The 16,028-nt window shown below is 41.9% G+C and overlaps 3 protein-coding genes across 3 annotated transcripts; all 3 read right to left on the bottom strand.

The window, feature by feature from the left end:
* Positions 1 to 960: 960 nt before the first annotated feature.
* Positions 961 to 3,533, bottom strand: LOC131984964 (homeobox protein Hox-A7-like). The gene is made up of 2 exons (XM_059349951.1): positions 3,149 to 3,533; positions 961 to 2,221 (listed from the first exon to the last, which is right to left on the bottom strand). The coding sequence occupies exons 1-2, from the start codon at positions 3,507 to 3,509 to the stop codon at positions 1,920 to 1,922; spliced, it is 663 nt and encodes a 220-aa protein (XP_059205934.1). The 5' UTR covers positions 3,510 to 3,533; the 3' UTR covers positions 961 to 1,919.
* Positions 3,534 to 6,669: 3,136 nt separating this feature from the next.
* hoxa9a (homeobox A9a) lies at positions 6,670 to 8,689 on the bottom strand. Its single transcript, XM_059350052.1, has 2 exons — positions 8,103 to 8,689; positions 6,670 to 7,748 (listed from the first exon to the last, which is right to left on the bottom strand). The coding sequence occupies exons 1-2, from the start codon at positions 8,653 to 8,655 to the stop codon at positions 7,504 to 7,506; spliced, it is 798 nt and encodes a 265-aa protein (XP_059206035.1). The 5' UTR covers positions 8,656 to 8,689; the 3' UTR covers positions 6,670 to 7,503.
* A 4,357-nt stretch (positions 8,690 to 13,046) lies between these two features.
* LOC131985256 (homeobox protein Hox-A10) lies at positions 13,047 to 15,122 on the bottom strand. The gene is made up of 2 exons (XM_059350300.1): positions 14,297 to 15,122; positions 13,047 to 13,321 (listed from the first exon to the last, which is right to left on the bottom strand). Exons 1-2 carry the CDS (start codon positions 15,105 to 15,107, stop codon positions 13,047 to 13,049), a joined length of 1,086 nt encoding a protein of 361 aa, XP_059206283.1. The 5' UTR covers positions 15,108 to 15,122.
* Between the last annotated feature and the right edge of the window lie 906 nt (positions 15,123 to 16,028).

The following is a 16,028-nucleotide window of genomic DNA, read 5'->3' as shown; positions in this document are numbered from 1 at the left end:
ACGTTGACAAGTTGTCTTACCTTGTGACGGTTTCTGCTTGTAAACAGGGGAGGTGAGGGGAGGGAGCTGGCAGGTGCAGACGGCCAGTGACGGAGGGAAGTATCCAGCTGTGTCCCCGAACGGAAACTGGGTCTCCCGGGGGGTCAGTGACGCACCGGGACTCCTTCCACTCATCTTGCCCAAACGTGTCAGGAGGACCGACAGCAGTCCCAGGACCGACAGTTCTCCCAAACGATCCAGCCATGTCTTATAGCCGAGCTCCTGCGCGTCAATCCTCGGCCTAACCGAGAGAAAACTCCAGAAAAGGTGTAAAAAAAAATATATATAGGAGATCGCTGGTGGAAACAGCCGCGTGGAAGCCGGAGACCGTTAAATGAAAGGCTGCTCTATTCCGCTATTGGAAATTATATATAAAAAGTTCATGTTCACGGCTCCTCGCCACGTGACAAGCAGGCGGCCAATAGGAAGGCAAGCCGGGTCGTAAAGTTGTATTGCTATGTTGTAAATTTTCATAAACAACAACGGATTTATGACCCAGCGCTGGAGGGAGAGAGGGGAGAGAAAGGGGGAGGGTGAGAGAGAGGGAGAGACAGAGGGGGGGTGGGCAGGTCACCGTCAGGCGCCATCTTACCGAGGACAGAGGGAATGCAGAGTTCAACAGTAATTTCCCTTCATCTGCAGCCTGCCCCATCTCGCATCCTCATAGTTCACATTCCCCAAGCTAAGTGTTTACCTAACACTCATAATGGCCCGCGACATGTTTCATTACATGTAACCTAACAGTGGCCACAGTACAACATATTATTACTCAAGCAGCGCGTGCCATTGTAGCCAAATATTATCGTGGTGCTTGTGGTTATACAATATTAAATCCGTAAATATTGAATGCAAATATTACATGCAAAGAGACAAATAAAATCTATTTTATTCAATTAGAATATTTTCATTAAAACATTCCCAGAGGCTTTATTGTATTTATTTGTTCACATTATGCTTCACATTGAAAACTAAATGTATCACAGTATTTGCACATTCAATAGCATTTTACACTAACAAAAAATATTACTACTTAATGCTGTTTTTAACTCAAAGTGCATGCAGTTAGTGTTCACAAACACGTAGGGAATTTTGAGCCTGATTTTTTTTTTTCAAAGTAAAAATAAGCAAGAACATCCTACAGTACACGGCTAAGACGTCAAAACATTTACGTTAGGGTATTCCTGTTTATTAGTATAATAAGCAAGTTGATTTTCTGGGAATCTGAGGTAGGTTACATATCCGAAACTAAACAAATATATGTGGTAATAATCTTGGGTTGTATAGAGGGGGAATTAAATGATAAGCAGTTATGTTGTTTAAATGGATAAAATACAGCGAATACAGAAATCTACAGAAGCAGCTAAATCACAGTTGGAGGCATTTAACTAACAAAACATTCACTTTTTTTATTTTTATTAGCCTATATTTAAAATAAGGCACATTTGAGCAGTATGGTGTATTTGTTCCCTTTAGAAAAAGTGGACAATTTTTTACTCGAATAGATTTATTTAATTCACAGTCAATCTCAACTTCCGTTGAATCCCTTGTGTCAGTGTTTTTAATATTAGCAGGTAATTATTAGGTAGTTTTATGTTGAGGAATGTTGATTCAGTAGTACAATCAGGTTAATTACATGTCTTATTGCATATATATAAAAATAGAGTTTGAATAGGTAGTTTATGTCGCTCTTTCATGCGGAGCCTTTTTAAGTATTTGGGGTTTAAATATGAAATACACACCTGCAGCCTACTGTTAAATGCTTATTACATAATTGCCTTCAGCTGTCATTCAATAATCAGCCTACAAAGCTCTTAGTGCATGGATGGTGTGTGAGATTTATCCCGGATTCTTTTCATTTAATTCTCTGTCCGTGTCTTTCGTTACTTTGCAGCCGTTTCTGACTCCAAACTGACGCTCGGGGGGTCTCCAGCTTCGGGCTCTCCGGCCTGGGTATCCTCGTCCTCCCCGCCGGGGGTGGACACCGGTTCCTCCTTATGGTCTTTCTTCCACTTCATCCTGCGGTTCTGAAACCAGATTTTGATCTGTCTCTCTGTGAGGCAGAGGGCATGGGCGATCTCGATCCTCCTCCTGCGGGTCAGGTAGCGGTTGAAGTGGAACTCCTTCTCCAGCTCCAAGGTCTGGTACCGGGAGTAGGTCTGCCGGCCCCTCTTACGAGTTGGATCTGTGGGGAGAAAAGAGGCGATAGCTCTTAATAACTTGAAGAAAAAATATGCATGTAAAAATGTGACAAACCATTAATTAAAGTGATGTTGGAATTAATACTGATAATAAAAACTCATACTTGGAATCATTTTGAGACTCATTAATTTATTTGTGACTGCGCAATTAATTTTGGCTCATATTTTTACACTACCTCTACCCACACACACACACACACACACACACATACACACACACACACACACACACACACACACAGAACACACTTGAATATTTTTTCTCTTCTAAGTTCTCTATTTAAAGTAGTCCTGCTGGGCTGCTTGGCCCATGCCTCCTTTGATAATCTGCATGCCTTTCCAATTAAAAGCCAACGATGCTCTGCGCACCGAAGGAGCCATAAGTAATTAGATTACAGCTCCAACACCTTCTCCCTCAAAATTATAACACACACACCAATGTTTCAAATTGTTCCCATTCTAAATCCACTTGACTTCTTTATGTTGCCGGCCATTCTGGTGCATATTGATCCAGCAATGTGTACGAAGGAGTTTGAGGAAAATAGCAGAGCCTCTGCAGTGCAGACCCAATTAGAAAGGAGCTGCAGAGTGCAGGAGAACTGATTTACACAACAGGCAGGTCTTTTTTTTACAACCACAAAGGGGAGAAGAGGCTATAAGAGTAATAGGAGTGCAGAGAAAACCCCCAGCGGCAAGGTCTCTGCGTACTGAACACACAGAAGCGCTGGCCAAATGAATTTATGGCTGCAGAACTCATTAGTTGCGCAATAAAAGTTTTACGATTCTTTCCATGCAACACCAATGGCTTCACGAAATTAATTGAACCACTAACGGGCAATGTAAGTATCCAATGTTTTGTAAAAGCATTGACCTGAGGGTTTTGAAACAGCACATAAGAGATCAGCACATACCTGATGCTCTCATCCAGGGGTACATCCGGTAGTGTTTGTCCGGCGGCGAGGTGAGGTGTCCCGGCTCCGGATGGCAGCAGCTGTCGGCGAACAGGCGGCTCTGGTCGAACAGGCTGCAGTGCAGCGCGTCCTGCCCCTGGCCATATCCCGAGGTAAACCCGGGCCGGCTGTGGTACACTGCATTACTGACGCTGTAAACTCCAGACAGAGAAGGAGCGAACGCGATGGCCGCAGCAGTCCGAGCCGAGGCATAGTCCTCTCCACTGGGTCCAATACTGCAGGAAGCCCGCTCCACGTTTGGGAAGAGAGAACTACCCGCCGTATATTTGCTAAGAAGACCATCCACATAATAAGAACTCATATTTTTTTTCTCTCTCTGATTTGTTGGCCCAGAATCCTCAGTGTCGTTTTTACGAGGTAGTGTGATATATGACAGCAATACACCCTAGATTTACACCAAACCCCATTTTTACTCTGGACCAAAGAACTCACCCACGTGACGCAGGCCTGGCCGCTGTCGTCCAATCAGCGGGCAGGCATGGATTTCATTATGGCGCAGGACTGCAGAGTGGGATTAACACTTCACACATAAACACATACACACAAGTAAACACAAGAGAGAGAGATTCTCACGATCCCAGTAATCTAGAGGTAATTTAGGTGATGTAAAGTCATGTTTTATATCACATAGGTATCTTAGTATTTGAATTACAAATAACCACCTATTTACAAAAAATAGTTTTTTATCTTTATCTTTCAATTTTTAGTTTATTTTATAGCTTCCCAGTCTGAATCCTGGAACCTCGTTATAATAGAAAATGTATATTTTAAAAAACAAACTAAATTAAACTAAATTAAGTTAGTTAAAATAGTGTTGGTTCGTCTTGCTTTTCTGAAAAAAAATTCCTACACACAGTCTCGTGTTTTAAAAGAGTAGGCAATAAGTATTAAAACATGATAATACTTTGATTATATATAAAATATGTATTATATTATACTTCTTAATGTGTAGAAACATAATGTTTATTTCCTTCCTTGAACATGATAGCTTTGAAAACCTTTTTTTTAATTACACTGGATATTTTTTTGAAGTGAGAATTTGGCAGAAATGTAAACAAAACTTTTTTTTTAACAATTCACCAGTGAATGACAGTAACAATTACTGGTATTGTAATTTAAATTATATAATTAATAATATAATAAAAAAAAACATCAAAAGGATCAATGTATCCGCAAAAAGTGTGTTTTACTGGTATTATAATGTTAAGTAAATTGTCCATAAATAACCAATGCATTATTACATTAATAAATGCCTATAATAAATACACTTATTATATATATAAGTTAGTTATAGTTAGTATAATATACTAACTATAATACTAATAATACTGATTATAATATTAACTATACGACTACTGGTAGTAGTAGAGGTAGTAGTTATTTGTAATAATAATCATAATCATAACAATACACCCTAAATACATTACAATATTTGTGAACATTAAAAAAAGCTACCAGCCGATTATGTTTATTGTAATTTAAATAAAAAAACATTCAGTAGAAAAAAGATATCCAAAGAAACTTAACTTGAAACTCATACATTAGTAAAACTGTAATATGCTGAAATGCTAAATACTATCAAACAAGTTCACGAACAATTTAATTAAGTTTCAAATGATTTGCTTATAAAAACATTGGAGGACAAATATTAAAGAGAGCGACTGCAGTGAGCAGCAGTGATCCAGCAGTGAGTCAGTGTGTTGAACACTCGTCCTGCAGAGCCGCAGGCTGCACGAGACTGTAAAAAGGTGTGAAATAATTTTGCTGGACTCTTAAAAATGTTACTACAGTTTGTTCCCCAGTGCTGGTTCATTAGGGAGGAGTGTTTAAAAAAAAAGAAAGTGGGGGTGATGTTGTGGAACAGTGTCGCCACCCTCTGGTGACTTGCAGGGACTGCAGGGTGGGGAGGCAGCAGTGCGCAGGCGTCCTCTCCCTGCTGCAATCCGGGATAATAAAAAAAACAAGATGGAAGTAAGAGAAATGACGCGCAAATATAACGTGTTTTTGCACTTGTGATTTCCAATAAAGCGCTGGTGTCTTTTAAGACTTGTCCAGATGTATAGTGAAGAAAAACGTCATGTATAGGCCCACCACTGTGTTTGAAGCTAGCTGCTGGCTTTATTGCTCCCTGTCCTTTAGGACGGGCCCAGCTAAAGGAGCAGAGGGCGGAAGGTTCCCAGGTAGAAACAAAGGACAGCTCCAAATGACCGTGAGTCCTGCGCGTCCCCGTCGGGAAGAATCCAATAAAGCTGATCATTTCCGCTCGGCCTTTTGTCCAAAGAGCAGCCCCACAGAAAGAGAAGAAAAAACAAATGGGTGCCATTCTGGAAACGGCCTAATTGTGTCTGGACGGCCATAAAGCCATTAAAAGTGGAATGCCAGACAGTATAGCAGACCAGGCGTTTTATTGCACTGTCTCTGGTCGAGTCTTTGAAGTTTGGGTCCATCTGCGTCCCCCTAACGCGTCACAACAGCGCTCCAGTTGGACTAAAGTCCGAGTTACCTTCATAATCTCACTTTATGTACCGCCTTTAATGAGGACTTAAAAACCTGCTGTATCTGACTGAGCCGTGCTGGTCTCTGATCGCTCAGCAGCGCCAATATGGATTTGTTGCTTCTCATATTTTTCTATGTTCTTGTGCCAAATATTTTTCTCCAACATGCAGAGACTTGAACCAAACGCAGAGGCCATATTTTAAAATAAGACATCCACTCCAAAAACATTGGAATAGACTTCTATCCAAAATACCCTGGGTTGTTATTTCTCATAATATTTATCCACAAAAATCTCAGTTTGGTGGTGTGGACATGGCGCTAATGACTGAGCTTTATGCTGAGCGGCCTTGTCATATCTGAGCTGAACAGCAGCACATCGGCTGCATTATTTTGGGCTTCAGCTGTCGAAGCCCTCGATGTCTTTTTTGGTTTTGTGTCCTCTCGCCTCGCAGCGCTTTGCACCCCATAAAAGGTTATAGCGGTAATTGTCTTTTATGGCTGTATACAGCTAACAACATCCTCTGCCAAGACGCAGCTCTGTCCCCAATCCAGCAACACACACACACACACACACACACACACACACACATTCGCCTATAGTTGTGTGCGTTGTAATTTAATTTAAATATGAAATTATTGAGAATATATTGTTAAGCAAAAAAGTGTTAATTTGTAGTAATTTTCTAGTAATAATTCCTTAATTATCAAAATACCTTTGCATATTCGTTTGTTTTGCTTTTCCTGTGTGTGTGTGTGTGTGTGTGTGTGTGTGTGTGTGTGTGTGTGTGTGTGTGTGTGTGTGTTGACATCTACTTGACAGCAGTAACCTTCATTAAAAAAACAGCAGAAAATGCCTCTTTTGTGCTGCAAAAAATCCCAAAAGAAGCGTACATAGAAACCATAATTCACTCCTTTGAGGCCAAGATGAAATAATAATGTAACGTGCATGAACTCGCAGATATAATTTGTTTTATTTAATAAATAAAGTACAAATTACATTTGTGAACCAAAAGTCAGACGGTCAGCAGACCGTGAGGTATTCAATAAGTAGCCTACAGTGTTTTAATTGATTTTTCTCTCACTAACAAACATTATGTACTTTTCAAAATGTTACTCCCTGAAATTCATAGTTCAGCATCTAATGCAAGCAATTCTACTATAATCCGCCATCGGAGGAAAAATAAAAATAGGTTATAGTAGGTAGTTGAAAGACATAGGTAGTCAATCGTGTCATGTCATATAGCTTCTATAACATATTTTAATTTAGTAGCATTTTTAAGAGGTTTCTGAGGTTTCTGCACCTACTTCAAAATGCGATCAGTCTGTTTTCTCTACGGCTCCAATGTTAGATTCAAACTCATGGTCATCAGTCTAAGCAGTAAGGGAGAAACAACAATAAAATTAATACATTTTACAAACTATACGCTCAGGTGGACTCTGAGATAGACAACAAATAGATCTACAAACACACAGCTAGAAACATCCATACACAAACAAACAAACAAACAAGCACAAGGACCAGGCCAACTAATACACGTTAACGAGGTATTAATTCAAATCAACATGAGAAAAGAACAAATACAAAACGAGTGGGCACCGTTAAAATTGTGCAATATAAAGGTAGTCGCATCAAACTGAAGCCCAACATGCTTTTTTTTTTTTACAAGACAAATAAGCCTAATAGCTTCTTCTGTATAGAACAATAAGACAATGAAGTTTAAAAACAAGGTCCAGCAGAGTTTAAGAGCTTCCACACACAAAGCTCGCTAACAGCCTAAATACTGTATCTGTTTTACGCTTCAGTCACTCTCTTTCGGTGCGCCGTCTTTATTAAACTTCTTCATCTTCATCCTGCGGTTCTGGAACCAGATTTTAACCTGTCTCTCGGTGAGGTTTAGCAGCCTCGCCACCTCGTACCTACGGTCCCTGGTCAGGTAGGTGTTAAAGAGGAACTCTTTCTCCAGCTCCAGGATCTGGTGCTTGGTGTACGGACAGCGCTTTTTTCTCGTGGCACTCGCGTGGAGCCAGTTGGACACTGGGTTATCTGGAAAGAGTGGGAGGGGGGTGCGACATTGGTGTGAGGGTCCCGGTACCGAGGGTGCAAAAAAACAAACATCACTCATAATTTGGAGTAACAAAAAAAAATCTGAGGAGAAGAAAATGGCTACACATGCATAACCGCAGCTGCATCCACATGAAACTGTTTCTCTCTCTGCTCACTTCAAAAGGTTATCTAATATAGCAATGGGAGCTGGGCCATTAACAGTCCCCATAAGGAAATGGCACGTTCAGAATGGCATCTGTTCAGACGCGCGCCCCCATCACGCACCCCAATCCTCACAGCTTTATGCGGTATAAATAGGAGACCATAAACATAAAGGACTCTGCAGTGACTTACTTGGATCGAGGCCCGGTTTCTCTTCACCTTCCCCGTTCATGTCCCCTGCCTGGCTGGACGGTGCGTCCTTTTCCACCGGGGATGCCGTCGCCACCGTGCCGTTGGCGTAATCGGAGAGCAGCAGCGCCGTGTGGGATCCGGGCAGCGCGCCGTCAGCTCGCGTCGCCAGACCCTCCGGTTTGATTCCGTAGTGATGGGTCGTGGGTAATCCGGCCATGGGCAAAGAACCGGACATAGGCTCCAGCAGCCATGACTGATAGCGGCCGTCTGTGTCTGCACTGACCGGGCCTTGAGGATGCCCATAGTGGTGATGGTACACAGAGGAGACGGTTCCCGGGAACTGAGCCGGGACGTGGCTCCACGACGGGCCGAATACCGGAGGTTTAGACGGGAAGGTGCAGGTCCCGAGCTCGCTGTGATCGCTGATGGAGGCGGGCTGTCTGGAGTGCTGGAGCCCAGGACCGGAGGGGTATCTCGGCACGGAGAGCTCCTCGCTCTCGGGCAGAATGAGGGAATCGACGTAGTAACTAGTCAGTGTTCCGGATGTCGACATGGCAGAAAAATGATACGTTCACATGTACGCAGTCATACAGCAGATACATGCAAAAGTAAAAAACGCGCACACACACCACACACACACATACATACGCAGTAAACCCAGTCTCACAAAATAACAATGTGGAGAAATCAAGTAGCAACTTGGCCCCACAGAGAACTACAGTGGGCTAGTAATGGGGAGACAGGCTGCCATGCTATTGGGTAGCAGACACACGTGATCATAAAGGCTGAACAATAAAGGATAAATCAATCCCTTTGGTCATTAAATACTCACCCGCTCTCCTATAACAACCTCGAGTTTTAAAGCTAAGAATTATCAAGATATGAGTGTGATCTGTTATCTGAGAGACGGAAAATATGAATGAGTGAATGAAAAAGAGATTTTACAGTATCTTAACCCACTGCTGCTGTTAAAATCCCCTTTTGGTTACCCAAAACGATACAGTATGTTTTTGGAGGCCTTATTTTACGAGGTATTTTATAGGACACGTAAGCACCCTGCCATTGCTGTTCACCAAAACACATTTTAACCACCGAGAAGAAAAAGAAACTTTGCAGCTCAGTGCTGAAACAACGACTGCATCTCACATTACAACAAGACATATTACCTTTCTTTTATTTTGTTCTTTTTCGGCTGTATCAGACATCTCCAAATGTCCGTGAATTTTCCTCTTCAGCTTCAAACATTAAACATATTTTACGCACAAACGCACCAAAAGATATGCCCGTTACTTTTAATACTAGGCGGCGGAAACTTTTACATAATTATAGAATTTTCAATTGAACAGGCATCATAGTTGTTTGTAGCTTAATGCTGATATAAAAACATTAAACATATACGCATAATATCTTATTAATCCACAATGACCACATTTCATGATTTAGACATGTCCTTATATATGTTGGGGCTACATCTGTAATAATAAACACTACAACATATACACAGTATATACATGACGAGAATAATGCAGGTTTATGTACATTTATTGTAGTTTAAAAAGAAATCAGTAAACGTGCGAATATTTCTTAGAAATTGAGATTTTATTTTGAAAGTTTATATCAGATTAACAAAAAGAAGCAGGACTATTTCAGTTCAAAGTTTCTCATTAATTGCTGTTACAGACTATTAATAGTTTGGCTGACATTACGATATAAAAGCATTAGTCTATATAACAAATACTATTAACAATTATAAGAGAGCCTATAGCTGTTTATTAAAGGCTACATATAATAACAAATAAAGTAATATGTGGATTACAAAATGTTCACAAATGAAAAATAAAAAATATATAATATCATGAATTAAAATGAGTAAAGAAAACTTAGTAAATGTAGTAAAAAATGTATTATTGCCGCATTGGTTTGCAGTCGAATATTTATTAAATATTTCAAAATAACATTAACGGCGGATCCCGGTTTTCTCTTCGCTCAACCCGTTTATTATTTACACCGCAGTTATCACTTGTATGTCTATATGTTGCCATCATCACTGCTATCAACAAATTAACTGTAATGCCTGTTACAGCCAGCGCCTTGGTGTAATGTTACACTTAAATAGAGCTAAAAATAAAGTGTAATGTGGTGCTTGTGGTTTTTCTCCTTTTCAAATTAAACGGTGCGAAGCAGCAGCGAACACCAGAACAGCACATTTAAAATATACGTGGTAGAGAATAAGGTTATAAAATGTAACAGAGAAATAAAATATAAATAAATGAAATAATAAAATGATTTTGGAGCCAGAAAATCGCCCGCTAGAAGCGTTAACGTAAATGTAAAAACATAAACTGTTACTTTGGCTTTGTGGAAATTAAAAGTTGCAGCTGCATATAGGTGAAAATATATGGATGTAACACAAAATTCACAAATGTGAAAATGTATGAGTATCACAGAAATGCATCAATAACTTAAACTCAGTGTGGATATTTACAAAATGCGGTAGCTGCGTGCGCATTAGCTTCCATAAGATCCGAAACCCTAAGCCTACATTGCAGATCACGTCTCCAAAGCAGCAACCTTGAGTTCTCGCACATTACGCTGCGTGTTTTATTTATTACCAGCAAATAAACGGAGAGCTTGGCCAACACCCCACAAGGCCACAGGCAATCCAACACGCAGGAATTCTCTCCTCTCTGCTCGCACTACTGCATTTAGAAGAGAGGGGGGAAAGCTGTCCATGATGTGCATTCTGGTTACAAGCTATCACCTCACTGGTAGTTGCACATTATTTGGCCAACAGACATCAAACAAGCCGAGGGGGGAAAGGAGCGGTTGTGCGCCTATTTGTGCACTAAAAGTTCGAATAGACAAACACCTTCAGAGGAGGAAAAGACGCCACTATGCCAATGGCTCTCAGGCTGTAAACCTAAATCAGGGTGTTTTTTCACCCAGTTTACCGCAGGGGCTATTCACTTCTTTTGCCTCTGCAGATAACAGCCTGTCTGGCGGATCTAAATATCGCCATAAAGCCCTTCCCCTCCTTTTGTCTGAGCCACTATTGCGCAGCGGAAGCATCCGGTCTCATTGCCCACGGAGGTCGCTGTTGCCCCATTCACCTTCCCCTTCCCCTCCACTGCAGTGGTCGTAACCGAGGCCTTGTCTGGCGTGTCTGCGTCACTACTACTCACGGAAAACACTCACGGCTTTACCCTTAATCCCCCAAGTCCACGACGCATACTGCAGCTCAGCTTTGATCACGTTTAAATTCAGCACACATGCACCGCGCGGGCGCGTTTTGACGACGAGAAGTAGAGTAAGTTTAAAGAAAACATTACAGGAGACAGGTTAAGAATATACACAGGAGCCAGCCACCACCTCCCCCGGGTTATAAACCAGGGAGGTTCAGAAACATGCTTTCAAAACCACAATTTCCATCAAATCCCATCTTTACGTCTCTGATTTGCTTTCCTTTTGGTTTCGATGTGTGGAACTGGGGCAATTAAGACAGTTTCATGTTGCAGAGTTAGAAATGGACCCCAACAACATGAAACTACCTAAACCACTCGACAGTCGGATCCGGGCCTCAAGTGAAACACAATCAGCCAATTCTTAATGCACCGTGGTCGTCGGTCCCGTCATCAAGTGTCCAAAACAAATCGTCTGTATTGAGAAAGTACAAGTGTTTTGTACACACTGTAGTGAAGCCGGTGCAACAAGGCGCAAAATGGACAAATTCACAATGACAAATGGACTTACCCGATGCTCGAAACGTTAATCCCAGTATTCCCAAACTAAAGCAGGAGGTTATGTTTTATCCACAGTGTATCTGTACAGTGGAGATTTCTAGCTGAGAGCCGGGCCTCCTCTCCGTCTGAAAGGCTCTCCCACGACTGAAGCTGCTCTTAGAGGAGAGGGAGAAACCTCATATAGCAGCCAGTCATAAAACTCTACAATAGCCGGCTGGGCATGCAGCTAGACGGCTTATAGCCTAATATCTTAATTATTTCCGATTGCCATTACATTAGCCTCTAGAAACATTTGTCAGCAACATCACAAAAAACTACAGTCTCTCCAGCCATGGCGCATGTATTATTTTAGATTTTGGATTTTTAAACAAAGCATTTCTCTGCTTCTGTGAAATACACTTTGAAACCCACAGTAGAAAAAAAGCAGCTACTCCTCGATGCGAGCTGATAATTTATTAAGCATTACACAAAAACACAATGTCATATGTACACAGAAATATACAATAAAAACATTCCTACTTCACTTTGCACACTGTTTTTTCGTGTAAACGTCCTCAACGTGATTAAACTCATACATTTAGCTCATACATAGAATAGGCCTATATCATGGTAGACTACATCTAATGGTCAAAGTTGAATTATTCTTCCCTTGGTGATAACATGGGCATTATATTCCAGAGTGGTTTAAAATTACAAAAATATAATAATAATGTAGGGGAATTTAAATCATGCATTCCTAATTTCCTAATTATAATAAAATGATTTGTTTGATTCAATTTAGATTTTTTGCCAGATGTGTGCGGGGAAAGTGGACAATTTAAGACACCTTCCAGGGCATCTTTTTTTTTTTTTTTTAATTGCGTGAATTTAACTCCACTCACGACACTATCCAACCATACGACAGAAGTGACAGAAACAGGTTGACAACACAAAAACACAACATCAGAAAATAACCAAATAGAACTCGTAACATTCATTTTCCCCCTTTTCTTATTCTCAGTAGCGCACAGAGGACGATGCATCGACTTTAAGCGTGTCTGGAAAATAAAAGAAAGTTGTACCCCCACAGTGAAATGAGTCAGTATGTGGACAGGGTGGTGAGGAAGGGTGGGGTGGGGTGTAGGGGAAGCTGGAGGCGGAGGAGGAGGGTGGGTGTCATTGATTTCGCCAATTATCTTCTATTTCAATGTGATCACCTTGTTCATCATGAAAATCCGTAGTTGGAGGTGAGCTCCCGGATCCTGTTTTCCCGCGTCATTTTCTTCAGTTTCATCCTGCGGTTCTGGAACCAGATTTTAACCTGTCTGTCCGTCAGGTGGACGCTTTTACTGATCTCTAGGCGGCGCTCTCGGGTCAGGTACATGTTGTAGAGGAACTCCTTCTCCAGCTCCAGTGTCTGATGCTTGGTGTATGGACAGCGTTTCTTCCGGCCGCTTTTTGCTGTCAGCCAGTTGGCCGTGCTTTCACTTTTTGTGTCTCCTAAAGAAAAATGGCAGATACATGTTTTTTAGGCACTGCAACAGGGGCTGTACGACTGTGTGTGTGTGTGTGTGTGTGTGTGTGTGTGTGTGTGTGTGTGTGTGTGTGTGTGTGTGTGTGTGTGTGTGTGTGTGCGTGTGTGTGTGTGTGTGTGTGTTTGTGTGCGTGTGTCAGACACAGGGTCTGTTACACACGCAAAGTAGATTAGTGATTAGTGTATGTGTGTGTGTGTGTGTGTGTGTGTGTGTGTGTGTGTGTGTGTGTGTGTCAGAAACAGTATATGTTATGTTATACAAACACACACATTACATTAGAGTCTCTCTCTCTCTCTCTCTCTCTCTCAGTGTGTGTGTGTGGGTGTGTGTCTTATGCGTAAAGTATGGCTGCTTTGTTGAACTCGGGCGAGAACAGACAATAATATTTTGAAAATATTACATAATATTTGACATCAATAGTTCAGTAAAACAGAAAAAGGTTTTTGTGTCATAAAAAATGAAATAATACAACACTATTATGGCACAGGAAAAATATAACAGGCCTAAACAAATACTCGCAGGCCCTTTTTACTTGTACAATTTTACGCATCGCTGAAAGAAATACTGGCTAAGGCTATAGGTAGTTAAAATGTATTATATTCTATATATGTATATGGAAATAACTATTTAATTTTCTATAAAATTGTGGGATTGTTTAACTCAACCGAATCTAACATATAATGCCTTACTCGTTTTTCAATTTTACGCATAATGTTTCAGGGCGTATTCATGCACATATACACCGTTTTAACGCACTCGTAATAGATGTAGAGACTTAGCTAGAATAATGCAGATTTTCCATACCCAAGTCCTGACTTGTCACGGTAGGTACAACCAGTGAAATAGAACTTCACAGGTGCCATTGAAAAGCCTCACTCTACCTGCGCCGCATGCAAACAAGACAACAGTGCAGGACCACACCTATGAAGGGCTATGTTACCTTTAGTGGTCTTTGCTGGTCTCTCTTTGTCATGCTCTTCTGTTTCGTCAGCTGAGGAGCCTTCTGCATCCGAGGACTCGCGTGTCTCCTCGGTCCCCGGTGCAGCGTGAGGCTGCAGGTCTGCTTTTCCCGAGGACACGGGCTCCTCGGTGTCCCTGCCTTCCTGCGCCGTGGCTGGAGCAGACGTCGAGGTTGGTGGCGTGTGGAAGCGAGCAGGAGCAACGGGGTGTAGGCCAAAATGAGAATGGGAAGGGTTCGGCTGGGGGCCGTTGGTGTTGTAAAGTTTATGAGAATGTGCGTGCGTCTGAGACAAGCGGAAGTAGCCCGGCACAGGCACTGAGCCCCCGCCGCCGCTATCGGTAACTGTACAAGAACTCGAGCCTAAACCGGCTGTCGTTAACCTGGAATATGTCAGATCTTCGGCGGTGGAGGCTTTAGGGCACTTCGGCTGCTCATACAGGCAGTAGGTGCTCTCCTCCTTAATATTTTGCGGGAACGAGCAGGGCGCGACCTGGGGACCCACCGGGTGCTCTTGGTCCAAGCGACATGACCTCTGCGCGTCCATCCACATCTCCATGCTGGACATGTACGCGCCAGAGGCGGAAACCATGTTCTGGGGACCCACCTCGCTCCTTTTACCCATACCTGGGAAGTATCCATAGTTGTGTAGTCCGTAAGGCACTTCTGTAGCAGTGCTATGAGGCACGCACACCGCGCTCCCCGTGTAGTGACCTCCGCTGCTCTCGGTGCGGCCACTGATTAGGGAATCCACTAAAAACGCATTTCCTGACGGGCTGTCCGAACATGACATTATTGTGGTGTATTTTGGCGAAGGGAGAAGATAGCCCTTTCTGGCTGACATTTCTTGTGCAAAACATGCTGGATATGATTAGAGGCGCCCCCCTCTTCGCCGTGCGGAGTGTAAAACCAATAGAAAGGCTGGAAGACTGGCAGTCCCTCCCACTCCGTAGCTACGTAGCAGCCGGAGCGATATCCATCATGGAGCTGAGGCAGAGAAAGGAGGCAGCAGAGCAATCAGTGTGTTCCCTCACCTCGCCTTAATGCACCACCATTAGCCCGTACAAGGGGCGAGGTCCAACATGATACAAAGTTTAAAAATGCATAATTCTTTTTTTAAGCAGTATTTCATTAAATAATTATTTAAACAGACTTTAAAATCACTTCTCAACAAACCATGTCTGAAGAACTGATTGCACCTTTCCCACATGCAAATCCAAATGTGTAACACACTGAGAAATATCAAGTTTATAAAGCCACAAACCTCAAGTGACAGTCGTGGAAGATGAAATAAAACTACAAAAATAATTTCGTTACAAACGCACTAAAATACTAGTTTACATTAAGGAGAGCTGGGCTCAAGTAAATCAAGTTTAAGAGTTTAGAGCTGCAGAAGCTACAAACAAAGAGACACAACAGCAAAGCAATGGGCCTTAGAGGTAATAAAGTGTTTTTAACTGTAGAATTCGCCTATAGCAAAATGACTTGGCAAAATTCCCTTTTATATGGTGCATCCTTTAGCCTTAGGACAGTCTGAGCTCTTCCGCACTAAAAGCAAAAGGTGTTAAGACTAATGTTGCCTGGAGATAAAGCGAATAAAATCAAACATACTTTGTTCTTCTTTTTTTCTTTAAAATTTCGTAAATTTATTGCTCCGCAGAGGAAGTCTCTGTAGCGGTTAATATCAAGTTTACACCACTGAACTGTCTTGTTT

The sequence above is a fragment of the Centropristis striata genome, chromosome 14 (genome assembly GCF_030273125.1).
Source record: "Centropristis striata isolate RG_2023a ecotype Rhode Island chromosome 14, C.striata_1.0, whole genome shotgun sequence".
Classification (NCBI taxonomy): Eukaryota; Metazoa; Chordata; class Actinopteri; order Perciformes; family Serranidae; genus Centropristis; species Centropristis striata.
The sequence above is the reverse complement of the archived record's forward strand: the minus strand, read 5'-3'. Positions and strand labels throughout refer to the sequence as shown.

What these genes read in the sequence shown, in the direction of transcription:
- LOC131984964 (XM_059349951.1), bottom strand. Translation starts at nt 3,509, where the DNA reads ATGAGTTCTTATTATGTGGATGGTCTTCTTAGCAAATATACGGCGGGT. An exon ending in CCCCTGGATGAGAGCATCAG is followed by an intron (nt 2,222 to 3,148) that starts GTATGTGCTGAT and finishes TTCTCCCCACAG; the next exon opens with ATCCAACTCGTAAGAGGGGC.
- hoxa9a (XM_059350052.1), bottom strand. Translation starts at nt 8,655, where the DNA reads ATGTCGACATCCGGAACACTGACTAGTTACTACGTCGATTCCCTCATT. An exon ending in GAAACCGGGCCTCGATCCAA is followed by an intron (nt 7,749 to 8,102) that starts GTAAGTCACTGC and finishes CACTCTTTCCAG; the next exon opens with ATAACCCAGTGTCCAACTGG.
- LOC131985256 (XM_059350300.1), bottom strand. Translation starts at nt 15,107, where the DNA reads ATGTCATGTTCGGACAGCCCGTCAGGAAATGCGTTTTTAGTGGATTCC. An exon ending in ACCAGCAAAGACCACTAAAG is followed by an intron (nt 13,322 to 14,296) that starts GTAACATAGCCC and finishes ATTTTTCTTTAG; the next exon opens with GAGACACAAAAAGTGAAAGC.